General features: G+C 52.3%; 1 protein-coding gene and 1 long non-coding RNA gene across 24 annotated transcripts in view; one reads left to right on the top strand and one right to left on the bottom strand.

The window, feature by feature from the left end:
* Positions 1–26,481, top strand: part of MCF2L (MCF.2 cell line derived transforming sequence like) — a 204,822-nt gene that overhangs the window by 60,807 nt on the left and 117,534 nt on the right. For 3 of the 23 annotated variants that reach the window (XM_055245321.2, XM_063618552.1, XM_063618546.1), the window contains exon 1: positions 18,828–19,103. The exons of 11 other annotated variants lie outside the window; for them this stretch is intronic. In XM_055245321.2, the coding sequence (XP_055101296.2) occupies positions 19,025–19,103 (79 nt within the window). In that variant the 5' untranslated portion in view covers positions 18,828–19,024. Of the gene's footprint in view, positions 1–18,252; positions 18,313–18,812; positions 19,187–19,751; positions 19,851–25,666; positions 25,724–26,481 lie in introns of those variants that run through there. 9 more of the 23 variants (XM_063618549.1, XM_063618539.1, XM_063618537.1 and 6 more) reach the window with 8 other exon arrangements.
* On the bottom strand, positions 14,603–18,808 carry LOC134732593 (uncharacterized). Its single transcript, XR_010115896.1, has 2 exons — positions 18,217–18,808; positions 14,603–17,575 (listed from the first exon to the last, which is right to left on the bottom strand). It is a non-coding gene; the product is annotated as an uncharacterized lncRNA (long non-coding RNA).

Raw genomic sequence — 26,481 nt, 5'->3', positions numbered from 1 at the left:
TGATGGAGAAATCAAGGGAGATCTAAATGCATGGAGAGGCATACCATGTTCAAGGATTGGAAGATGCAATATAGTAAAGATGTCAGTTTTCCTCAAACAGATGAATAGAATTCTTATCAAAATCCCAACAGGATTTTTTTTGTAGGTATAGTCAAGATTATCCTAAAATTTGTATGGAAAGTCAGAGGAGCTAGAATACCTAAATCAATCTTGAAAAAGAATAAGGTGACAGGAATCATTCTACCCAATACTAGGACTTATTATTGCCACAGTAATCAGGGCAGTGTGGTCCTGGGCAGACTGACAGATAATAGAACAGAACAGAGAACTCAGAAACAGACCCACACAAATATGCCCAACTGATTTTTGACAGAGATGCAAAATCAATTCAGTGGAAGAAAGATGGTCTTTTCAACAAATAGTGCTAAAGTAATGGGACGTCCACAGGGAGACAAAAGAACCATGAGCTAAGTTTTACACCTTATATTAGAATGATAAGTTCTAACAATGAATTACAGATTTAAACATGAAATATAAAACTATAAAAGTTTTAGGAAAAAAAATATAGTAGACAACACTTAGGACCTAAAGCTGAACAAAGAGGTCTTAGACTTGATGCCAAAAGCATGATCCATAAAAGGAAAAAATGATAGATTAGACCTTACCAACATTGAAAACTTATGCTCTGTGAAAGAACCTGTGAAATGGATGAAAAGACAAGCTACAAACTGAAGAAAATATGTGCAAACCACATAGCTGTAAAGGGTTAAGAAATCCCAAAGCTCACCAGTACAAAAACAAACAATTCGCTTAGAAAATGGGCAGTAGACATAGAGACATTCCACCAGAGATGCCACAGCGATGGCAGAAGAGCACACGGAAAGGTGTCAGTCAATAGCAGCCAGTGGAGAAGTGCAAGACCTGGGTACCATTGCACACCCTCAGGAGATCTAAGATAAAAGATAGTGCCAACTTCGAATGCTGGCAAGGATGTGGATAAACTGGGTTACTCATAAGTTGCCGGTGGGAATGTAAAATAGTATAGTCACTTTGGAAAACAATTTAGCAGTTTCTTTTAAAACAAAATATGCAACTCTCATATGACCCAGCAAATGCACTCCTGGGAATTTATCCCAGAGAAATCAAAATTTATGTGCACATAAATACAGGCATATGAATGTTTATATTCGTTTATTTGTCACAGTCAAAAACTGGAAAGAACCCCAATGTCTTTTGGTGGGTGAAACGTCAAATTGTACGTCCGCACCATGAACTATTGATACCTGTGACAACCTGGATGAACTCTCCAGAGAATTATGCTGAGTGAAAAAAGCCAGTTCCAAAAGGTTACTGTATGATTCCATTTACGTAACATTCTTGAAATGGCAAAAGTGTAGCTGTGGAGAATAGTTCAGTGGTTTCGGGGAGTCGACGAGGGGTGATCTGGGAGGAACGTGGGTGTGTCCAGGAGGGGTCACAAGAGGTTCCTATGGGTGGAGACAGCCCGGGTCTGGCTGCATCAATGTCAGTATGCTGGCTGCAGTCGTGTGCTATAGTTTGGCAGGATGCTACCCCTGGAAGAAAACAGTACACAAGACCTCCGTTTACTGTTTCTCACAACTGCATGTGAACCTACAGTTATCTAAAACAAGAAAAATCAGTTCACACCTATTCACTCTCTGTCAACAAACCCACATATACGCACCGCATTACAAGGGCTTTACCAATGTGTAGAATCACGTGAAGTCGGAAAAGGGAAAAGGGCTTTCCTTTTAGGGAATTATGACCTTGACTGACTTAAAATCAATATTTGCTTCAGATTTGCAGGTCCGGATCTAAAAGTTTAAATAGATGTCAAGGTAGGTTAATTCAATTTCAGTGACCTTGGTGTTGAGCCTTTGAAACACTGCCTCCCAGTTAAGGCTTGAATAAATAACAGTTCTAAGACTGAATCAGGTGTGTTTAAATATTCAGAGCTGGGCGGAGGGAGGTGGAAGGCAACAGGCTACACTGTGCTTCGGGCTCCCTCCTGCTCTCCGTGAGCCTGGACTGAAGCCTCCGGTTCAGGTTCAGAGACCTTGCAGCCCCACCTCTCCCTCCAGCCAGGTGGGTGTGGGTGGCCCAGGGATGCTTCAAGTGGCAGGTTTGTTTTCTGGGGATCCCAGTGTGATTGTGAACTTGCTGCATCACAATTTCCTGCCAACCACCTCCTTCTAAAGGAGAGGTGAGGAGGAATCTCCATTTTCTTCAAATGTTTGGGTCTCCCACAGACCAGTCACCGGATCCTCTTGGCAAAATGAGGACCCCAAATGTTTAGAATCTGAATAACTTTGCCTTCCTTCTCCTTATCCTTTCAATAGTCTGTGGATTGTTTGGGGCATATCTGGTGGGGAGAATCTGAAAGTTGAAAATAAGCAGTAAAATGAAGGGTAAATGCATTACTATTAGTAAATGTCTAAACAGGCCAATGAATGCCAGCTAACTAGAAATTGGCATGTCCCCAGCATTTGCTGTTTGGGGCTGGAGTCATGTGGAGCAGGAACATAGCATCAGTTGCGTCAGCACTCAGGCGCCACTGTGCTGGAGCTCCCAAAACCTAGTGTTTTATGGTCCCAGGGTGTCCATTGTTCCAGCTTCCTGTCCATCAAAATGTCAGAGCCACTGGCCAGAGAGAACACGGGGCACCCCGTGTGATCAGCCACAAAGTAAGCGACACTAAATGCCCATTTTTGGAATGGACTGTTTACACGGGGGGGGGTTGGTTCTCAGAAGGTCTAAATGGGATGGGCCCGAGGGCTGCTGCTTCTGGGTGATCCTCTGTCCTGTGGCCTGGACTTGGACCCCACTCCTCCTGGAGAGAGTGAAATGGCCTCTGTTTACTTCAAGAGTTAAATAAATACAGGCCTTCCTTGCTTGGAGCCCTGTTTTGGAATCAGTATTTACTTGGTGTGTTCTTGGTGAACTGGAAGGTACGTTTCCAGGTCTGCTTTTCCGTAGGAATGTGGGGAAGCGCTGGCCATCTGACAACTGTGTCAGCCTTGGCATCCTCCTCCTCCAGCCCCTATGGACAAAGGGTGGGTGGGGTTGCCTGGCCCCCTTCTCACTGAAGGAGCTCCCAGGAAACATGGCCCAGACAACAGCACAGCTGCGGGGAGGGGCTCCTCGGTGAGAGGTCGTCACTGGTGCTGAACTGATACGGTGCCCGCTCCCCTCTCAAAAACAAGCTAACAGGTGTGCACGGAGCCACAGATCTGCCAAGGGTGTTGGGAGCTCGAAGACCACAGTGCCTGCTCTGTTCCACGTAATTTACCTCTGCAGAGGCAGGAACAAAGGGCAGGCAGAAAGCAGGGGTGGGAAAGATCCTGCCTGCAGACTTCACCTGTGGCCGGTGGTTCTAGGGGCCTGGGCAGGAGACCAGCTCAGTCTATGTTGTGTCTGCCCCCTGGCTGACCTGGGTTCCCAGCCACCTGAGGCCAGGCCTGCCTTGGTCCTGCGTCAGAGCCCTCCCTGCCCAGGGGAAGCACAGACCTGGGGCTGAGCCTGACCCCAGCCAGACCCCAGCCTGACAGGAGCGTTCAGCCACCTGGTAGGGGCTGGGTTAGACGGCAAAAGCAGGGAGGACGAGGAGGCTCCCAGGGCCCCGCCATGGGCACTCGCTGCCTCACCTCTCCTCCCCTTGCATGTTTCCAGGTCGCATATGAGTGTCTAGGTTGGGAAAAGGGTCTCTGTGTGGCCAACGGAACCGTCTGCTCTGAGAACGCTGCAGTATGCTGGGCCTGGCTTGTGCGCCACTGCCCTCGGAATGTCATTTTATTGTTGATCTTCTGCCTGATGTTGCGAAGTGAGGTGAGGCCATTGTGGAATGTGCACTCATCCTGGGACTTGCTATGCACTTGTCTTGTCACCCGAGGAGAGGAGAGGTGGCCTGGAGCCTGGGGCCTGCTCTGTCTCCCTGGAACTGCTGTTTCCAGGCCTCACACAAAGCCGCACTGGAAGAGAAAGTGTGCCCAGCTCTGCCCACCAAGCACTGTCCTGGGCTTTCTCAGCTGAGCCTTCTCACCTGTCCACACCCCTCCTCCCTGCTCCAGGACACCTCCTGGGGCTGGAAAGTGGCCGAGGCAACCACCCTTTCCTGAAACCCTGAGGAGGCAGCACCCCCGGCTCCTGCCAGCTGCATCCTGACATGCTGTTGATGCCCTGCTTCTCATTGCGATGTGGAGGACCTGCAGTCATTTTCACTCCCTCCTCATTTAACTTCACTATCCCTTGGACTTAGTGGAATCCACAGGGTGAAACCAGAGGGTTTGCATGGAATGACTGCTTTGTTTGGAGTGAGCCTTCCTCTGTGGCATGGCCCTCAGTGGGCTCTTCCCACCAGGCTCTGACTGGCTCCCGAGGGGGCATGGGTGGGCCCAGGGTGTTTTCAGCCCCAGTGGCTCTAACCTGCCCCATGGTGTAGAACAGCTGCTCCAGGACCCCTGGCGTGCTTTTTGCACTCTTTATGGAGCTTGGCACGTTGCTGTGTAAATAGCAGGTGCTCCTAGTTGCGCTTTGCTATGAAAAGAGAAAAGCAATCCTGAATAGTTAGAGCTGTGTGTGCTACACCTTCCTGCTGAGACCTGTGGGGCAAGTCCAGCATCTGGGGGGCCTGCAGGAGCCATGGGAACTCATGTTGTTTAGGGCGAGTTGGTCACAATGGCTGTGGCTGCAGGGTCCCAGCTATAGTGGAATCCAGCAGCCACAGTTTAATGTAGATGCTGTGCCGTTGGTGACATGGATGCTTGCATGCATCAGACCTCCAGAGCTCTGCTGAGTGATAGGCAACATGGCCGGAACCTGGTCCCAGGCGTAGCCTCTCTGGGGACTCAGGGACCCAAGGGAAAGCTGTCTGAGGCAGCAGGAGAGGAGTGAGGGGCTTCGTGAGGTGGGGACCCCGTCCCATTGCTCAGTGCTAGGTCCCCAGCATGAAGTGTCTGACACAGAGGAGGCCTCACATGTCCTAAACCTGCATCACAGCAGGATGAGTGGAGCCCAGCCCTCCGTCCTGGGTCCCTTAGGCAGTAGCCAGAGGCTCCCAGCAGCCCCTCAGGAAGCTACCAGCAAACGGAGACACGGGAGCCGCACCCGATGGGTCTGATTGGGTGTGGCTATTTCCATAGCCCGTTTTTGCGTTCAGGTTCTGATTCTCTGAACATTGTGACATTGGCTGATATTTATTTATTGCTCACCACATGCCATGTTACTGTTCAAATCAATTATATGCATTTAATCCTCAAAATAACCCACAAAGTGGGGACTTTGTGACCCCATTTTACAGATGGGGCTACTAAGGCAGAGAGATTGAGTAACTCCCTCAAGGTCACCCCCTGATAACTAGGATTGGAACCCAGGCAGGTGACTCTGGGACCCAAACTCTGAACCCCTTTGCCATAAAGCAGACTGCGCTGGAGGCTGTTTCCGTTCCCCAAAAGAGTCCCTGCGCGCAGCATTTTGCGAGCTTCGAATGTGGAAGCTAAGATCGAGGGCTTGTCTGCTGTCGGAGAGTGGCCACCTGCACACATCTTGAATGTGGGTGCCTTTAAAACACAGGTATCAAGGAGATCCCCAGAAACGCTGGAGAATAAACGTCAGCTCAGGTTGCCAGCGTTTAGATGTTGCATTTAGTCCCGGAGGACGGATGCCGCACCCAGGGGCCAGAGGCATTCTTCCCTCTGGCTTTTCATTTGGTTTCTTTTCAGTATTTGAAATGTAGAAATCAAGTCTGGATGTCAGAGTATTGATTTAGTTTTCTTTTTTCCCAGGAGGCATGATTAACAAAGAGCCAAAATGGCAAACTGTGTGGAGGCCATGGCGTGGGCTGTGCCTCGAGAGCCGTGCCTGTAGGGCTGGCCTGGGAGGGCATCTTTGGTCCACAGAGGCCAGTCTGTGCTGCAAAGCCTGGGCACAGGCATGGGGATGACAGGAGGGTCCTGGAGTCAAGGGAGCAGCTAAATTTCAATGCAGCTTCTTTTTGCCAGAGATCCAGGTTAAAAAAAGAAAATGTTTCACCTTTTAAAAAAGATCGTACTTAAAACCTGCATTTGTTCTATACCCAGATCATCTTTTTAGAGCCAAAACATCAAGAAATATGGCCTGAAAAAGGCTCATGAAAATACTGTTCCAAGAATTAAGTAGTAATGACATTCTGAAACCTCACTGTTTAAAGAGATCCACTGCTAGTGTAACAGGACTCCGATATATTTATACATTTATAAATTTATAAAATTCATTGTGAAAATCGAGTAACGTTTGCATGCGTCTGGCCCACAGATGATGAGGAGCCAGAGTTTTCAGAGGACGCTGGAGGCCAGTGCACAGCTCCCTGCCAGCGGCTGTGGCTCTCAGGCTGCTGGGACAGTGGCCGGATGCAGACCTGTGTGGTGCAGCATCTGCTGCTGCTGCAGCGAGGGTGGCTACATAGGTGATGCCCTGCTAGACTCATCCAGGTCCAGACTCGAGGTTGTCCACTTTGAGGCCAGGTCTCCTGGGAATCCAGGCCTGCTGTGTCTACACTCTCACACTCCTTAAACTCTCCTGACCAGGACACACGATGAGGTTTTCCTGTCAAACTCTATATGCATTTCATATGACATCTCTGGATTTCATCAGCTCCGAGTAGACCAAGCCTTTGTCCTTACAGCCAGGAAGGCATTGGATACCCAGATCTGGTCACATTCTGCCCGTTGGTGCATGTTTTAGAAGCATGTGTGTGTTCCTGCCCACCTCATGGCTGCTGAGGAACAGTGGCTGCTGCGTGTCATTCTTGTGATGCCTTTGTGATATTGTGTGCAAAGCCTTATTTACAGGCTGCCCCCGAGAGCAAAGGCTAATGGTGCATTATCCATTAATGTGACCCTGGAGAGCTCTAATTGAACTGCACAAATGGAAGAATCCTCCCCCACCAGCCCCTGCTGCTCACAGACAGTACGCTCAGCTCAGCAGGGGCTGCTCTTACAAATGCCATCGCAGCACAGGCGGTCAATGCTTGGCATTTTCCGGGGCCCCTGGTTTCCTTTTAGAGGACACAGTATTTTCAGAAATGGAGTTCGCATGTGTGCTCATCAGTCAGCAGCAGTCAGCTGTGATGTCCCCAAACTGAGAGGCTTTGGACTTTTTGGCCCACTTTCTTCATAGAACGATGGAGATTTAGGATCTTACTGCCCTAGTTTAATCTTGTTTTGCAGATGAGGGGCCGCGGCCCCGGGGTCCTGAGCCACATGAGCTGGGCTTCCACCCTGGGCTCCATGCCGCGCCTCCTCGCCAGATAGACGTGGCCAGTTGTGCTATTTCAAGGTCTTACTCCAGTCAGGTTTTTGTTTTATTGATTTTTTTGTTCATGAAGTAGAATATGGTTTATGTATTACGTACATTTCTGTGTGTGTGTTTTTATTACAATATCTCATTTTCATGGGTTTTTATAACTTAAGTTACCTCTAACCTGTGACCTTGTAGTCTCTTCTTCCAGCATGTGTATCGTAATGTGGAAATTCTGCTTTGGTGGATGACTTTTGTGAAGTTAATTAATATACATTTCATTTAGAATAATGCTTTGAGCAACTCAGTGAAAGTGAATTTAATTTTATCACTTAGTTTTTATTTTATACTTAAAGAGCTCTATTTGACTTATCCAGATGTTTGCCATCAGCGTTGTAGATACACAAAGGGAAGCTAAGCAAAATAACTTGGTTAGATTTTCCTAAAATTTCTTCACATTCAGCATCCAACTCTTCTGACTCCCTTACCTGGGACGTTCCCCAGCCATTGCCGTCAGTCTTCCTCAGATGCCAGTTTGTTGAGGTGTTTCTCTTTCCCTGATGCCTCATGTGCCAACAAATAAAGACTTTGAGCTCTTCCTGGGCTCTCAAGACCAGGCCTGCTGCATTCTCAGAGAAGCAGAACCTTAGGGGATGCGTGGACGTGCGTGGTTCGTCTGTGTGCCCCGTGTCATGGGCTGGCTTATGCAATTGTGCAGCTGGCATGTCTGACCTCTGTAGTGCAGACACAGGCTGGAGACCCAGGCGGGATTTCCATGTGACAGTCGCAGGCAGGTGTCCGCTTCTCCGGGATACCCTGTCCTATTCTCTTAAGGCCATGCAGGGATTGAATGAGGCCCAGCCCACTGTGGAGGGGCACATGCTCCATTGGGAGCCAGCTGACCGCAGGTGTTAATCAGCCACATCCACACGACACCCGCACAGCCCCCGACGAGGGTGTGTGTGGGTGGCTGGGACTGGGGCCTCAGCAGGCTGACCCCTGACCCACCAAAGACCAGGCTCCATCCTGACTCACCTTCCTCATTTCCCTGAAATGCATCGTTCCTTCCTGGCCACCTGCCCGGCACACGCCCAGGCTGACCGCACGGATCATTTGCTGTTTTCTAGGGTTTGTTGCTTCCCGTGCCTTCATTACCCCTGGGGCCTCTCCTCACTCGGCTCCTCAGGCCTGGAATGCCCCCAGCCCTGCTTATGTGTGGGATACGTGTGCCAGGCACCTCCTGGTGGGATTCTAGGTTCTGCCCTGGGGCTAAGAGCACCTGGAGGCTCGAGGTGACTTCTTTGAGACCCTCCCGCACAGGGTCCGGATGGATCATGGGAGAGCCATGAATAGAGAAGCTGCCGTGGAAGCAAAGCCTGGGTGGGAGGATGGGCTGCACCTCCACCCAGAGAGCACCGAGGTCCTGCAGGAAAAGCAGAGGTCTCCTGTGGCCGCTATGCCTCTTCCAGAAACTTCCTTACGCACAGAACGAGCGTCGCATCCCAAATGCCTGGTGGTGGTATTGCGGATAAATGTTAACCTAGAGGTTTTTATCTGAAAAGTTCCAGTTTAATTTTTAAAGTCTTGTTTTTACCAATTCTGCTTGTTCAAGACATACCGTATGCTTTTTTCCTCTAGTTTTTCTTTTAGAAAGAATTTAATGAATTGTGCTGGGATCACCTCGTAACATTCTCCCTCACCACCCCCTGTCCTCCGGGTCTCTCCACTCTGGCCCCAGCAGTTGGCGTGTCAGTTATATTTATATTATACATCCTGCCATCTGGGGCTCTCATCGAGAAGTTCTCGGACATGGTGTGACATCAGTGGGTCCTTTGTTTCAGAACAAGCGCGTTCTCCTTACTCTCTGGCACGGCCTCGCTGTTTAGGGGTTTCCTCTCTCTGGGAAGCTGTTCCTTCTTGAGAACACAGTGCGCTTTGTTCCTGCAGTGAGGGAGGTGGGTCATCCTGGGGGGAGAACTGCTGGCAGCTCACAGAACAATAGGACAGGAGGATACTGTCCACCGCTGTCTAGGTCTGAGCTGTTCAAAGGTATTCTCCGCGTTTCCATGCGTTTCACTTCTAAGTTAGATTTTCTCGCTATTAGAGGGAATATCTCATTCCCCTAGCATCAACAGAGGGGGAATATCTGTTGGCGAGAGGGATGTCAAAACCCAAAAGTGAATTATTGGTAGCAACCCACGTGCAGCACACACCCACGACAACCAAGCTGCACAGTGGCGTGGCGTGGCGTGTCCACAGCAGCAACGCACAGGTGCTGGAAACTGAATTTAGAATATTTGGAGTTCACACAGGCTCATGAGGCTTTCTGAATGGTCACGCATGTCTGTTCTGTCTGTGACGGCAGCAGCCCCTCCTGCAGGTGTGGGGAAAGCCCTCTCTCTGTTCTCACTCGTAGGGCTGCGGCAGAGGTGTCTGTGTCACTGAGGTCCCTCGGTACCTTCAGGGCAGAGGCCTTCTGTCCCGGACGCCTGCCCTGAGGGGCTGTGTCTTAGTCTGTTTTCTGCTGCTGTAACAGAGTATCGCAGATTGGGTAATTTACACACAATGGAAGTTTGTTCGGCTCATGGTCCTGGAGGCTTGGAAGCCCAAGATTGAGGAGCTGCATCTGGTGAGGGCCCCTGAGCGGCATCTTCCCAAGCGACGGCCTCACCTGGCAAGAGAGCGGAGAGACCGAGAGGGGGCCAAGCGCACTCCCATAACTAAAACAGTGCTCGTCCAGCCACGAGGGCAGGGTCCTCAGACCTGGTCACCTCTTCTTAGGCCCCATGTCCCAGCATGGCGGCACTGGGGGTGAGGTTTCCCACACACGACCTTTGGGGGATGCATTAAACCCCAGCAGACTGCCTTGTCCCCTGCTCATTTTGGTTGTTGCATTGAAACGTGGGTGTGATGGATGCTGGAGTTTCTCTCCGAGGGGGCGGGATAGGCCGTCATTCTGGGGAAGGGGGACTTTGGGGTTTCGGTGTCCAGGACTGTGTCAGTTTCCTATTGCAGTTGACAGATCACCGCAAACACTGGCTAACCACACACTTTCATGGTCTGTAGCTCTGGAGGCCAGAAGTTCTAACACCAAGATGTGAGCAGGGCTAGTCCCTTCTGGAGGCTCCAGGGAGAATCCTTTCCTCGCCCTGTCCAGCCCCAGGTGCTGCCTGCATTCCTGGGCTCATGGCCGCACCACCCAGACCCCTGCATCCGTCCTCACATCTCCTCCCCGCCTGAGCCTCCCGCTGCCCTGCTGGAAGGACCCTGGGATGACCCTGGATCTCCTGGATAGTCCAGGATGACCTCCCCAGGTCAAGGTCACTGACTTAATCCTATCTGCAAGGCCCTTTTGCCACATAGGGTGACATTCACAGGCGCCAAGGATCAGGTCATGAGCATCTTGGGGGCCATAACTCGGCCAACCCCAGTGGCTCTCTGTGGTGCGTGGGGGCTCAGGTTCCACTGTGAGTGACTGCAGCCCCTGCCGCAGCTCAGGTGGGGACCCCCAAGGGGCCTCCAGTGTTTGGGCTGCAGTGACCAGGCATTGAAGCACACACTTCCGGGGATGTTGGGATCCTCCCTGCCCCTGCTCTTCCCATGCATTCCTACTAGGGGGAGTCTGCTATGCCTCCACATTGTACCTGTTCTCCAGGTGTGTCCATGTGAGCACACGGCAGAGCCCTGAAGACTTCTGAAGATGCAGGCTGCTAAGCCTTCTGCATACACCACGGCTTAAAATAATACAAAACGTGATGAAGTGACTCTGCTATTATTTTATTGTCATTATAATAAAATACACCTAGGCACTAATTTCAAAGTGTCGAGTGATCTTTGCAGGTATTCACTGCTTTGTACTTGGACAAGCATTTGCCTTCCCACGAGCAGTCTTCTGCCCTGGGGCTCAGTTGGCCCTGGGAGGGGATGCCTGGTTCCCAAGTGGCCTGGGCAATCATGCAGCAGGGGTGGGGGACAGGGCCTCAAGTCTTCCTTTAAAATCTGAGGAGCTCTGGTTCTTCCTTAGGGAACATGGTCAGGCCTGGTGGGACTGGCCCTGCCGTTCCCTTCCGGCTGCTGTGGGCTTGGTGTGGGGTCCCAGGCCCAGGCCAGAGCCCACCCCTCTTGAGGCCCTTCCTGCCATGGCCTGGCTGGGACCTGCGGCCCTCCTTCCCATGTCCGTGGCCACACACACAGCTGGGCTGTTAAGGGCATCCCCATTGCTACTTCCCGGGAGCTGCGGTCACCCTCAGTGAGCCCCTCTGTCCTCCTAGTTCAGGTCCTTCCGGAAGGTGCTTTGTGTGACACTGAGTCCTCGCCCCAGCCCAGGAGAGGCCACTGATGGATGGCCTGCTGGAGTACGGAATCAGAGGGGACTCCTGCCTTGCTGCGACCACGAGAGGCCACTCATTCACCCTCACTCCCGCCCTCCCGCTCTGCTCCTCACTCACCTACCTCCTCCAGTTTCTGCCCTGCGCCAGCTTCTCCGTTGCACAGTGAGGGGACATACACACACATGCACACACAAACACGCTCACACACGGGCTCACACCCAGGCATGCACACACACATGCACAGACATGCACACACATGCACACACACACTTTCCTGCAGACATGCTCACACCTGTGCATGCACAGATGCACACACACGCACACACAAACATGCTCACACACGTACACACACATGCACACAGTCATGCTTACACATGCACACACGCATGCAGACATGCTCACACATGTGTAGGCACAGACGCTCACACACATGCATGCACACACACTCAGGCACATGCACATACACATACATGTGCACACGGGCATGCTCACACATGCACACACACATACAAACACACATGTGGACTTACCGTCTAGTGATGCGGTGCTGTTTCCTCAGAGGCCTCAATGTGCCAGTGGGTTGCGGTCCCTGTGTGGTGTCGGCCAGGCCTGCTGTGCTGTGAGGAGCCGGCCATGGGGGTGGGCCTCACTTCTAGCTGACCCAGTTGGTGGCCACATCCCTGGTGCCCAGGCCTGGTCCCTGGCCAGTGCAGCCTTCACACCTGACAGCATGGACAGACCCTTCTTGCCCAGACCACAGCAATCAGGCACTCCCTGTCCTTCAGCTCAGGGCTGCTGAGCAAAGCACAGGCCTAACTCCGGAGCAAAACCCCTCAAGGCCCCAGCTCCCGAGCCGTTCTCCCAGGACCTCCCCCCAGGCTCTGGAAGGGAAGGCCCCAACCACTACCCAGAGAGAGTATGAGGAAGGAGCCCCCCGTGTGCACTGGCTCTGCCCCTTTCTCCAGGGTACAGGCGGGAGGGGAGCCCCCAGGCAGCTGATGCCCTCAACACACAGTAGTTTGCTGAACCCAGAATCCAGGCATCTTTGCCTTCATTTTGGCTCTTCCAAGAAGAATCCCGTTGGTACCCGCTTCTCATCAAGCATCTGGCCTGTCCTGGTGCGGGATGTGCTTCCCCCCTCTGAGCAGCTGAAAGATGTTTGAAGGGGTGGGGCCCGTGGGTGAGAACCTGTCTGTGCCTGGAGCTCTGGGAGGTGGACGAAGGGGTTCTGGACTATTCCAGGCTGGTGCCAGATCTGTCATGGCAGCCTTCTCTCATACCTGGCTCAGCTCTGCCCTGGGCACAGACATCCCCTCTGAAAGGGCCCGTGGCTCCCACCCACCTCCACCGCTCTCAGCAGGGAATGCCGCTGTCTCTTCATGTCCTCCTCCCAACCTGGGGCCCAGGCACATCTCGTGGAATCTAAAGTTGCTTTTGAAGGAATTCTTTCTCCATGGAGCAGATTCGTTCTCCTCCAGCAGGGTCTGGGCACGCTCTTCCTGGCCAGGATTCTGGGGCCTGGCCTCAGAGCGGGTCGAGGGTCACTGAGCCTCCGCAGCTCCTCAGAGCACTCTCTTTGCTCAGGACTCCACAGCAGGGCATGGCTAGGAGGGAATGACTTGTGTGGGGATCAGGATAGGCACCAGGCGGAACCTCAGGTCTGTCAGCAAGGGCCCTCAGGGGGTCCCCAGGGCCACTCACCTCCCTGCACCAGCCAGTCCCACATGTGGCTGCTCTGTAGCCTGTCTTGGTCCCTTTCCTGCTATTGTGGGTAGAATTGCGTCCCCTGAAAAGATGTGTTGAGTGCTGACCCCCAGCGCCTGTGGGTGTGGCCTCATGTGGAGGTGGGGCCGCTGCCTCTGCAGATGCATGAGCTCAGATGGAGTCGCCCCGGAGTAGGAACCATAATCCAACCACCGGTGTCCACGGAAGATGGGGAGAGATACAGGGAGACAGGCTCACAGCTAGGTGGGGCCACAGCCAAGAGTGCTGGCCCAGCAGAAGCTGGCAGAGGCAGGGCGGCTCCTCCACTGGCTTCAGTGTGCACGGCCACACCAACCACCCACTTGCTCCAGGCCCCAGGGATTCCACCCCAAGGACGCAGCGGACTCAGGCTTGGCCTGCAGCCCCCGCTGGAAGGGTTGTGGATGGGGATCTGACACATTCGATGTAACAGAGAGGTTGGGTTAACCAGGCTGCCTGGGAGGAGACGGCGTCCACTTGCAGGTGCACCTCAGCACAGGGTTGCAGGGGGTGGGGGGGCCCAGCTGGGGCAGTGCATAGCCCACCTTGGATGGCCCCTGCCCACAGCAACGACTCTTGAGATTCCCTTGAGGCGGCCCCGGCACCCCAAGTTCTACAGTTGCCCATGTTGATGTCAAGCTTTGAGCTGTGGTTCTTGCCTCAGGAGCAGCTCTCTCCACCATGCAGGCAAATGGTTCTAGCTAAAGTGAGTTTGCTTTTTGTTTTTTAACCAAACAAACCCATCCTAGCAACACCTGGGCTGCCCCCAGGATGGCATGAACCCATCATGATGCTCCATGCGACAGGGACCCCCCCACCGCCAAGGAACAAGGTGCAGATTCCCACAGCGCCCTGTGTCTGCTCGTATGGATGCATGTTACCATAACACTGCACATATAAAAATCATGTACAGATTTCAGAAACTTTAAAATAGCCATACCCTTTGTCCCGTACCTCTACTTGTAGGAAATTAACCCAGAGAAACAATCAGATGTGAGATAATGATTTGCCCGTGTGTTTCTTTGCCGCAGTGTTTATGACAGTCAAGAATCACTAGAAAACCTGATGAAAATTTGAAACACACATCCCAGGGAATATTCACCCAGCTATTTAAAATCATGTAGATTAGCAGCATCATGAAAAAGCGTTTGAGTGAAAAATTTGTTACAAAGAATAGACATTGCTGTTACAATTTTGTATAAAAAGGCATCAGAAGGATAGAGACCTCTAGGTGATGCTGTTAAAGTATATTTTATTTTTATTTTCTATATTTTCCAAAGTGAACACAAAGATTTTGTACTCAGACAAAAATACATATTAAGTTACTTGTTTTATGCATCAAAACGAAACGGTCACTTGTGTGTGAGAACTTTAGATGATGGAGTCCGGGTCTGCAATCCTGCCGATTTTATCCCCAAAAGACCATCTCCTAACTGTCCTTATCAACTGATTCTGCGTTTATAGTTTATGTTACTGTGAATTGCAGACTTCCTTGCTGGGCAAAGCCATAAAAAAAGTCAGAAGTCCAGCAGCTCCTCCTCTTCCTTCCTCTCCTGCCCCTCCCCTCCCTGTCCCCCACTTCAGAAGTGCAGTCCTTCAGTCGTCCGCGTGTGGACCAGGACCTGCTCGCTGCTGGGACACAGGGACCTGTTCACACGTTACACTGGCCCCTGAGGGGGAGGTGCCAGCAGGTGCCCTCCCGTCACCGCATGGAGGCCGTCACATACCCAGGTGCCATGTCACCTCCACTGCAGCATGAGCTCTGGGCAGGCAGGAGTCACCAGCCTTGCTCAGCGCTGCACCTCAGAGCCAGCCCTGATTGTCTGGAATCGAGGGTTCATTTCCAGATTTCTGGGGCCACGGCTGCAGTGCATCCCTGACATGCTGGGTGTTATCCCACGGGGCTCTCCCCGTCACAATGAGCTTGTGAATTTCCTCACAGTCCTTTCCCAGTCTCCACCCTCTCTGATTCCCCTCCCAAGACATGGAGTGAGGCTGTGCAGAAAACATCTATGCCTGCCCTTCTGTGGCCGGGGCTACTGTGCCCCTCCATAGCCTTGCTCCCCTAGCCTCGGGGTTGGCTCTGGGAGCCTGGCCCTGCCTGCTCCAGCTCCCGTTTCTCACCTCCACTTTGCAGCTGATCATCCAGAAAGGTCGCTATGAGGATGTTTGGTATCCAGGTGTCACGTTACCTTCAGCCTCCCTCCTGGGGCGCCTCTGGTTCCAAGGAGACAGGCCGAGCCAGGGATGGAAAGAAGCGCGTCCCTTGGGACACACGGCTTGGGACCTTACCTAAGTGTCCTGGGTCTGCCTGTTGGGAACTTTGTGGATGCCATTCCCCTTGCGACACTACAGGCGTCCCCGATGCAGACACCACAGGTCTACATCTTTGTGCCTCTGTATGGCCTGGGGCAAGTCGCTGAACCTCTCTGCATATTCTGTAAAATGCGAAAAACAGTGCCTTCTCCCAGCTCTCTGTAAAGACCAATAGTTTACAGCATGGGGAGCACTCTGGCAGGTGCCTGGAGTGCCCAGTGCTCCCTAATGCCGGGTGTAATGGTGACAGTCATTCTTTAGGCAAGTATTAAATGATGTCTATGGAAAGATGGCATCATCTGTGCTATAATTTAAGGCAGAATAAAGACTTGACAGAGCTAGAGACTTAGTTTAACAAATCAACTCCTGAAATTGTGGGTGTTGGAAGGTCCAGAATCCGCAGGCCAGGGGCAGCTGGGGACTGGGGAGAGTTGGGTTGCAGTCCAGGCCGTCTGGGGGCAGAGCTCCCTCTTCCTCAGGGAAGCTCTGTCTTTTTCTCTCAAAGCCCTTGATGGATTGGGTGAGGCCCACCCACGTTATGTCACACGCCTTACTCAAAGTCTACTGATGTAAGTGCCAATCTCATCTAAACATACCTTCACAGAGACATCTAACCTAGCATTTGACCCAATATCTGGGCACGGTGGCCCAGCCAAGTTGACAAGTAATAAAGCCAACAACCACAGAGACCAAGGGTCTCCACCCAACATGACGTGGTGCCAGCCAGAGGATGTTGGCCAGGGGACAGAGTGGATGGCACAGGGTTGAGGAAAGAAGTCAGTAGCATGTGTGGAAATGCCCAAGGGGTGAAGAGGGAGATCAGAGAAGCGGGATGGGCCAGAGGGTGTGGCCCTTTCCTTTCATCTTGCTTTTAAGATGCAACAGATTTCAGCAGGGGTTCTCAAAGTGTGGACCAGCACATTCAACATCCCAGGGAATTTTGCTAGAAATGCACATCCTCGGGCCCCACCCCAGATCTCCTGGATCAGCAAGGAGCTATCAGAGCCCAGCCGTGTGAGCTTAACAAGCCCTTGGTAGATCCTGACGCAGCCCAAGGCTGGGCAGGCTGGAGGGCACCTGCGTGCCAGGAGAACGGCCGGGAGAAAAGGGCAGGTGCTCAGAGGGAGTGTGGCCTGGGGCCGTGTGGGCTGAGGACCAGGGAGGTTGTTGTGCCTTAGACCAGTGGAAAGGGCAGGGCTTGCATTTCAGGACCCTTCTGCCTGATGACAGGCTTTCCCTGAAGCTGGAGGGGCAGAGTTGGGGTCGGGGGGGCGGTGGGGAATGGGGAGTGGTGAAGGTTCCCTGAACTGACAGGGAATGGGTTAGGAGCAGACCCATTTGAGGGCACTTTTTGCAGACCATGTGTAGACAGGAGGTAGCAATTGTGCAGCCGTAGGCACCCTGGGCAGTCCGAGGCCTTTCCAGAGTTCTCCTTTCACTGGGCTCCAAAGAGATTCTGTAGAACTAAGTGAAACTGCTGATACTCAATACGTTTCTCATGTTAAACAAAAAGAAAAACAAAGCAGCCATTTCTTACAGATTTACTCAATACTTTCTATCTGTGGTTTTTATACCTCTTATTCTGTAATTATTTTTTATTATGAATTATTTATTTCCAGATCTGTCTGGCCTGTGCAGACCTGTGGGCACTATAAGGGGGAGTACTGCATCACCTTTATCTTTTTATCCCTTTGGCCTTGCTCCGTGCCTGAAAGGTCACCACACTGGAACGTCCAGGTGCATATGTGCCACTGGACACCGGGATGTTGGGGGGACACACATGTTGCCGGATGCTGGAATGGTGCATGCATGCTCTGTTGGATGCTGGAATGCTGGTGCATTGTTGCCGGATGCTGGAATGCTGCACGCATGCTCTGTTGGACGCTGGAATGCTGGTGCATGTGCATATGTTATTGGCATGAGCTGTAGTTCAAACCTCAGCCATTTGATGCTTGAATTCCCAAACCATTCATGGAAATGGGTACTTCTTCCTGCTGGAATTCTCTCTCTCTTTCTCTCTTTTTTTTTTTTTTTTTGACTGATTGGGGAGTGAGATGTTGGGGATGGGTCTTGCTACATTGCCCAGGCTCAAACTTCTGGGCTCAAATGATCCTCCTGTCTCTGCCTCTGCTTCTGCCTCGGCCTCCGGAGTAGCTGGGACTACAGGCCTGAAATACTGTTTCTTTAAGGAAGTGCATGTTACCTATAATACCAAACCGCAAAGGGATAGCCGCGGTTTTGGGCGAGGAGAGCTCAGAGAGTTTCTTGCACATGGCCCTGTGGTGGCGGCCATGGCGCTGCATAGACACGAGCTGGAATCTGCAGGTGGCAGCCAGGACGCTGCGTGTGTCGAGTGCACAGTGTGGCTTGGTGCCAACCATGGCGAGGGTGGAGAGCCCCGTGCCTGCAGCGCGCGCTTCCCTCACCGGGTCCTGCGTCCTTGGGCAGGCGATGCCCCTGCGGGGAGGGGCTGGTCCATCCCCGGCCAGCCACGGACCCACGCATGGACCCAGCGACCCACGGACCTGCTTACCTGGGCGCGGCGCGGGTGGCATGCGGCCACGCGGAGGGGGCGCGCTGGGCTGCTGCGGCCTCTGCAGCTTCTGCACCTGCCACGGTGCGGCCGGAGGTAAAGGGAGGCGGCGGCCAGGCGCGGCCCCGCGGAGGCAGCTGCACTCGCTCGGTCCACTCGCGGCTCCGCGGCTGCCCGCAAACCAGGAGGGCGTGGAGACCCGGAACCAGGGGGAGGGGCGGGGGCACTTGTGCGGCACCCGCGGGGCTCCCAGGGGACCTCGGCGATGACACGAATTTCTAGGTGACCTCGGCGGTGACACTAATTTCTAGGTGACCTGTGTGATACACTCACAGGGCTCCCAGGTGACCGCGGCGGTGACCCGCGGGGATCCCAGGTGACCGCGGTGGTGACACGCTGGGCTCCCAGGTGACCTCGTTGGTGAGCCCCGGGGCTCCCCGATGACCGCGGCGGTGACACGCGGGGCTCCCAGGTGACCTCGGCGGTGACCCGCGGGGCTCCCAGGCGACCTCAGCAGTGCACTCACAGGACTCCCAGGTGACCCGCGGTGGTGACACGCCGGGGCGGGCGCGCGCCGCTTCCGCTTCCGCCGAGCCGCCCCCCGCCCCCCGCGGCGCAGCGCGCGCCCCCCTCCCGGTGGCGCGGAACCAATCCCGGGCAGGGAGGCGGTGGCTCGAGGCTGAAAGCGCTGCCGTGGCCCCCTCCCCGCCTCCGCCGCGCCCCCTCCCCACTCGCACGGCCCCACCCGCAGGCGCCCCCCCGTGCGGAGGAAGCGGATCTGCCAGGATCATTTTTGTTGTGTCGGAGGATGAGGTTTTGGCTGAGGACTGAAGAGATGGCCCTGGAAGAAATGGTGCAGAGATTAAATGCGGTTTCCAAGCACACGGGTAGGAGGAGCTGCTGGCCGTCAGTGATCTATGCTTAAGCTTGACATCATGGGCTGAAATGTGGGGAAATGCGTCTGATTTTTGTAAGCCGCCCTCGTGTTCCTTTCTAGCCGTGGTAGCTGTGACATGGGGGGCACTGGTTGGTAGCTGATGTGTTTTCAGAGGCTGTCGGCGATCGTATGCTGCCCGGGATAGTTAAAATGACTGCACGTTGGTGACACGGGCTCTCTCAGGGATGCTGGGTCTGCATGCGGAGCCATTTGTGCGTCTGAAATCTGCCCATCAACCTGCCTGTCCGCAGCCCTCGCAGTGGAGAATGCACAAGTGCTTGCGAATTGAGAATGATCTGAGCCAAGGGCTTCCGGAGCTTGGGGTTTCAGAGCCAGGGGTAGGGCTGGTGAAGCTACCTGGAAGCTCATTTTGAGGAGGCAAAATCCTGGACTAATCAGGTGGTTCTTTTCTTCATTAAATGCAATTTAAACCTAAGACAAATGTTTGAGACGGTATGGGTAAAGAGTGGACTGGACGTTCATTTTCAGTATTAATCGAAATATTACTTCAAATAAGCTTTGAAGAGCAGTTCAGATCGATTCTTTTAGGTGTAAGCAGAGACTGGGCTGACAGCTTGCATCTGGCCGTGGCTTTCAGGTGGTGGCATCCGAGTTCTCAGGCTGTTATGCAGAAGGGAGAGGCATCCTTAACTAGTTTTCCTTGAAATGAAGAGGAAATAATGATATATCATTAAAAGTAAGTTGCCAAGTGTTTTGCCTGATGTTGCCATATGTTATGTAATATATGCCATTACTAGTTGTCTAACTAGTATTTGCCTGGGAGATTAAAATGTCAGTTGCTTGGTTTGGGCGTGGTTCTCTTTCTCTACCCACCCTGATGGATTCTGAGAGTGAACCAGTGATTAAATCAGCATAAGCACCATCGTATGGGATGGTCTAATCAAGATGTTTTTAATGGGGGCTTTTATGATCAAAGCTGCTGGGTTTATTGTATATGGGTCGAAAGAAAACAAAACCATTTTCATGCCGTCTGCTCCCTGATTCTTGGAGAATCAGCTCTTTTACAGAAGCTTGAGTGGAGCTTTTCCGTGCAGGGTTTGCAGGGTTTGAGTATGGTGAAGGGCTGCGTGGATGCCAGGTTCGCAGGGAGGCTTCTGATCGGCTGCGGGGGTGGAGGAGAAAGCCCCCCCGCTCTGCGTGCCTCTGCGTGCCGCTCGGTGTCAGAGTCACAGAGTGGGAACCGCTCCAGAGGCTGATGTCATTCCCCAGGTTTTTAGGGATCGGGGTTTCTTCATGAGCTCCGAGAGACATGTGCGCATTTCTAATTGGAAAAAGGCTACCTCAGAAGAGCAGCAGTGACACTGGCTGCTCCCTGAATGTCGTGCGAGCCGGGCGCTCGGTGTGGGGCATCGTCTCATCTGGAACAGGCAGTGAGATGCGTGTCCTCCCACACATCTGCATTACCGATAATTGCATGCTTCACCAGGACTTTCAGATCCAGCTTACCAGACACCCTCGGTTATGAGCACCCTGTAGTGTTTAGTTAGGGGAGGTGACCCTGCATCATACTCCACTTACCACCCATTAACACTGGCCTCTTCCTTCAGCACAAACCCATTTTCTGCTCACGCTGTGTGTGAGGTACCACCCAGTGGAGGCGAGTTATTAGGTTGAAGGCTATAAACCCATAATGTGGGGGGTTTATGGTGCAGTATTGACATGATGCTACTACAGAGTGTAGGGGTGTGTGGTGCACATTCTCTGGTAGGGGTGAAGGTCAAAGTAAACCTGATCCCCACCTCGGGTTTAAATTCCAAGCACTTCCTCAGGAGAGTTCTCCACCTGCAGCCAAACACCCTTCAGCGGGAGGTCATGGAGCTGCTTCTCCTTCCGGGGTCATGCTAGGGTCCATGCCAGGTGAGAGCTGATGGCAACAGGACACTGATGTGGCAGCTGGCGTAGGTCCTCAGGGCAGTGGCGGGGCTAGGTCACAGCTGAGGGATTGCATACAACAGCTGACCTTAGGGCAGCTGCCTCATTCAGCTGTGCAGAGCTTCACCCTCTGTAGATTCACCCCCAACCCACAAGCATTTTATCTTTGCTGCTGTCCAGGACATGCTGCTGTGTTTTAATTTCAGATTTATGCATTTCTTCTGTCTGAACTTAGAACCTTCATTATCTAGCTAATCTGCATGTAAAGGAGTATAATGTGTGCTGTCCATATGGTCTGTGAATCTGTAGCCTTTCACCTTGAAAATTGACATTTTATATACTCGTCTGAACCTGATCTTCAGTAATAAGGCCAGGGGCACTTTCCAGTGGCAACTTCCTCCTGGCCCCCTTTCTATGTGATAGGGCTCATTTTCGTCTGTTTTGGTTTTCTCTTTGGAATTTTAGTCATTGGCGAAAAGGTAGAAGACATTCAAGGGAGCAATGCTATGGATCTAGTTGATTTAAGCATTTGATGGAACAGAACAATGGTCCTCCAACTAGAGCATGTATCTGCATCACCTGGGGGCTTGTTAAAGCACAGGCTGCTGGGCCCACCCTCAGAGTTTCTGATTCAGGAAGTCTGGGGTAGGGTCTGAGAATTGACATTTTTTAAGTTCTTGATGAAGTTCTTCAGGAATCAAACTTGGGGAACTACTGTAGTAGAAGAATCTTTAAATCTAGCCCCACCTTTTACAGTAGTTGAACCAGTACTAACTCTTGTCATAGATGATGATAGATGGATAATGCATGGATAAATGAGTGGATGGATGGATGAATGGGTAGATGGGTGGGTGGGTGGATAGATGGGTGGGTGGATGAATGTAGGGGTGGATGAATGGATGTGTGGGTGGGTGGATGGATGGATGGATGGATGATGATGGATGGATGGATGTGTTAGTGGATGGATGGATGTGTGGGTGGATGGATGGATAAATGGATAAATGGAGGATGGTGAATGGGTAGATGGATGGATGAGTGGATGCTTGGATGGATGAGTAGATGGATGGATGGATAAATGAGTTAGTAGATAGTGGATGAGTGGGTGGATGGATGGGTGAGTGGATGAATGTAGGGGTGGATGAATGGATGTGTGGGTGGGTGGATGGATGGATGGATGATGATGGATGGATGTGTGAGTGGATGGATGGATGTGTGGGTGGATGGATGGATAAATGGATAAATGGAGGATGATGAATGGGAGATGGATGGGTGAGTGGATGCTTGGATGGATGAGTGGATGGATGGAGGGATGAATGAGTTGGTAGATGGATGAGTGGATGTATGTATGTAAGGTAGATGGAGGGGTAGGTGGATGGGTGTATGGATGGATGGATGACTGGATGACTGGATAGATGAATGGGTGGGTGGATGGATGGAGGGAGGGAGGGATGGATGCATAGATGAGTGGATGCATGGATGGATGACTGGGTGACTGGATGGATGTGTAGGTGGAGAATGGATGGATAGATGCGTGGGTAGATGGGTGGGTAGATGCATCAATGAGCAGATGGATGAGTGGATGGATGGATGCATAGATGAATGGATGGATGAATGGGTAGATGGGTAGCTGGATGGATGTGTGGGTGGATGAGTAGATGTGTGGGTGGGTGAGTGGATGGATGATGATGGATGGATAGATGGATGGGTGGGTGGATGGATGAATGACTGGGTGGATAGATGGGTGAGTGAATGGATGGATGATGGATAGATAGAAGGTGGATGGATGAATGGGTAGATAGATGAGTGGATGGATGGATGGATGGATGAGTGGATGAATGAAGTAAGGTAGATGGATGGATGGGTGAGTGGGTGAATAGGTATGTGGACAGATGGACGACTAGACAAATGGGTGGGTGGGTGGGTGGATGGATGGATGAATGGGTGGGTGGGTGGATGGATAGATAAGTGGATATATGGATGGATGGATGACTGGATGGATGGATGGATGGATGATGATAGATGGATGGGTGGGTGGGTGGGTGGATAGATGGATGCAAGGGTGGATGGATAGAATGACTGGATGGATGGGTGGGTGGATGCATAGATGAGTGGATGCATGGATGAGTGGATGGATAGATGGGTAAATGGATGGGTGGGTGGGTAGATAAATAAGTGGATGGATGATGATGGATGGGTGGGTGAGTGGGTGGGTGGATGGGTAAATGGGTGGGTGGGTGGGTAGATAAATAAGTGGATGGATGATGATGGATGGGTGGGTGAGTGGGTGGGTGGATGGATAGATGACTGGATGGATGGATGAATGATGATGGATGAATGGAGGGGTAGGTAGATGGATGGATGAATGGATGGATGGATGTGTAGGTGGATGAGTGAGTGGATGTATGGATAAATTGGTGGGTGGGTGGGTGGATGGATGGGTAGATGGATGGAGGAGTGGAGGAGTGGATGGATGGATGGAAGGTGGGTGGATGGATGAGTGGATGCATAGATGGATGAGCAAAAGCTGTGTGCCGCCTCCTGTCCTTAAGCTCTTCCTGGGAAGGGGCCTGTGGCCTGAGCAATGGGCTGAGGGACACAGCAGCATGGAGGGGCTTTGGGGGATGAGGGGGCTTCCCAGGACCACCACACAGGCACAGCTGTCCAGCACCCCTCAGTTGCAGGTCTCAGAGGAAAAGCTCTGGGGGGACGCACCCAGGAGGCAGGGGGCACGCGTTTCTGTGTGGAATTGAAGAGCTCTCAGTGGAGTAGGTGTGGCTCCCTGGCAAAATGCTGCCTGCTCATTAGCCAGCCCAGCGGTTTCTGAGGGATGCCTTAGTGCTCCCCTGTCATGCCTCTGCCTTCGGCCTCAGTGATTGGCATCTCCTCAAGGAGCCATGATTTCTTTGTCCATTTTTTAAATGTGTTGTGGCCCTTTAGGAGGAAAAGCATGCAGCCAAATGAGGTGCGTCTGTGTGGGTTGCTGACTATTTTGTAACATGAAATTTAGGTCTCTAATTAGACAGGTGTGACTATAAAGTACAGAAACATTTAAAAAAACAATTAGCTTTCATGGGATGTTGCGTTATGGATCTTGGTAGTAGGGATTCAGGAGCGGGTTTTAGAGATTTGAGCGGAGACAGGCTTGTGAGGAAACAGTGAGTACTTTGAGCATCCTTGGCGTCCCGTGTTGCTGACCTTCTGTGATCTGACGCCACGGCTCAGTGTGTCCTGAGAGCTCCTGAGAATGCAGCGCTCAGGCCTCCCAGCTGGGTGAGTCTGACGCCCTTCATGCGAAGACGGCTTGAGCACGGCCTCACCTGTGGAACTGGGGGCAGACTTACGAGCTCCCGGGGATTTCAGTTCCAACCTGCTCTGAGGACACTGGGGGGCCGGCCCTGTGTTTGCTTGGAGTGCACTTCAGGGAGACCTGTGGCTCCAGGGGCTGGCGCTGAGTGACCACAGGCCAGGTCTCAGGAGTGAGTGATGCCGGGCAGCACCTGAGAAGGGGACGCCTGCGAGGTGCGTTCCGAGTTTCGTGGGGACTTGTGTTGGCCACCGCCTCCTGAGTCACTGGCGCCTTTTCACGCTGCACCTGTGCCTTGGGATGGTGGCCGCCTTCCAGTGTCTTCCCGATCTCCCTCTTCAAAGCCGCTCCTGACTCTTCCACTGCCCCCTCTGACCTCATCCCTCACTGTTTCATCAGCTCCCATCCTGGTGCTTCCTCACCTGGTGCCTCATTGCCCGGCACTTCCTTATCTGGCGTTTCATCACCTGCTGCTCCACATACCTGCTGGCTGCCTCCTCCCTTAGTCTTATGTTTGAAGTTCCCTGCATTTGGCATTCCCTAAGGGTAAGACCACCTTCTATAGTGGTGCAAACTCCCCCTCAGAACTAGGGGCGCCAGATCCGCAAAGGCCCCTGGGCATGGCTAACCTCTGAGTCCACAAAGCCCCACGTATGGCTGACTTCCAGGTCTGCAAGGACCCCCAGCGTGGCCAACCTCCGAGTCCGCAAAGCCCCTGGCATGGCCGACCTCACTGGACGAGTTTGCTTGGACTTTTGCGCCCCTGGCATGCTGCTGTTCTGCTGCTTTTTGTAAGCCTGGCCCCTTGGTGTGGAAGGCGTATGGATTTTAGGGGTTCCACTCATTTTGCAGATGTTCTGGGGAAAAGCACATTTGTTGATCATCAATACCAGTTGAATACCAGAGGGTGCACTCCAGAATTAGACCTTCAGGGCCTAGTAAATATGAGAGATACTGGAGGGTGAACTCCAGAATTAGAACTTTGGGGACTAGTAAATATGAGAGAAGCTGGCTCGGGAGACCTGCTTTCGCTGTAATAAAGAACAAGGCGTAAGCTTCACAATCAGAAGTTCTCCAAGCTTCAGCTGCTCATGAAAGGCATGCTATGTCTGATAAACACATTTTCATGAGTAGAGAATAATTTTAACAGACCTTAGGGTCTACTGATTCATAATTTAACCAAATACAGTTTCTGGAGCCAAGTTAGTTCTGCAGCCTAATTATGGAAAGCTCGGCTGCCTTTTCTGTGTGTTTCGTTTCCTCCGCCACCCACGACGTGCAGGCAGCACTCTCAACGTAGCCCCTTCTTTCACCAGAACTATCGTCTCCACGTCAGCTCACATCACCGTCCAGAGAGTTGGAAGGATACCACTGTAAGTAGTATTTTCACACTTCTACCTTTCGGATTAACTCAATGTATCTGGTCACTTTCATTTTATAACTCTAGGTGTGGAGAAAGAAGCATCTGTTACGCCTTTCAGAATATTTACAAGCTAACTGCCCTTGTCTGATACACAGACAAAAATGGAGCTGCCTTCATTAGAATTCTAGCGAAGTACTGAAGTTAGAACGTCTAATGTCCTGTGGTCATATGTGGATAAGATGTGGGATGAGGCTCTGCACCTTGTGAGGTTAGCGGGGCCCCTGTGAAGGGTTGCATTGACTATTAGGTTAAAATCGCTGGTGCTGGACCCGTGACCTGTGAGGTCAAACTCCAGCTCTGCCGTCTGTGGCCATGTGGTGCCTTTGTTTCCTCATCTGCAAAATGGACTCAGGAGAGCACCTACCTGCTAGGATTGATGTGACGATCAAATGAGTTAAATCTGCATGAAAAGCACTGAGAAGCACCCAGCAGGCAGGAAGCTGCGCGGAACCGTTTGCTGTTAGGGTCACTTGCGCACATGGTTAGTGCCGGCGGGTGCCTGCCATGAGCTCCTGTGCACAGCTGGGAGCCGCTGCCGTGGTCATCCTCACATACAGTTAGGTGTGTGACCACACTGACGATCCCGGTAATGAAGTATGTGGGGATTTTCCAGGTAAATGAGAAAGAAAAGGAAGGTTCTGAGAGGAAGGGCCTGTGGTTGACCTCGTTACGGTCGCATGGTGATGGAGGTGACATCCGTAGTCACTG

The sequence above is a fragment of the Symphalangus syndactylus genome, chromosome 15 (genome assembly GCF_028878055.3).
Source record: "Symphalangus syndactylus isolate Jambi chromosome 15, NHGRI_mSymSyn1-v2.1_pri, whole genome shotgun sequence".
Taxonomy (NCBI): domain Eukaryota; kingdom Metazoa; phylum Chordata; class Mammalia; order Primates; family Hylobatidae; genus Symphalangus; species Symphalangus syndactylus.
This window is presented reverse-complemented; position numbering and strand designations above follow the sequence as displayed.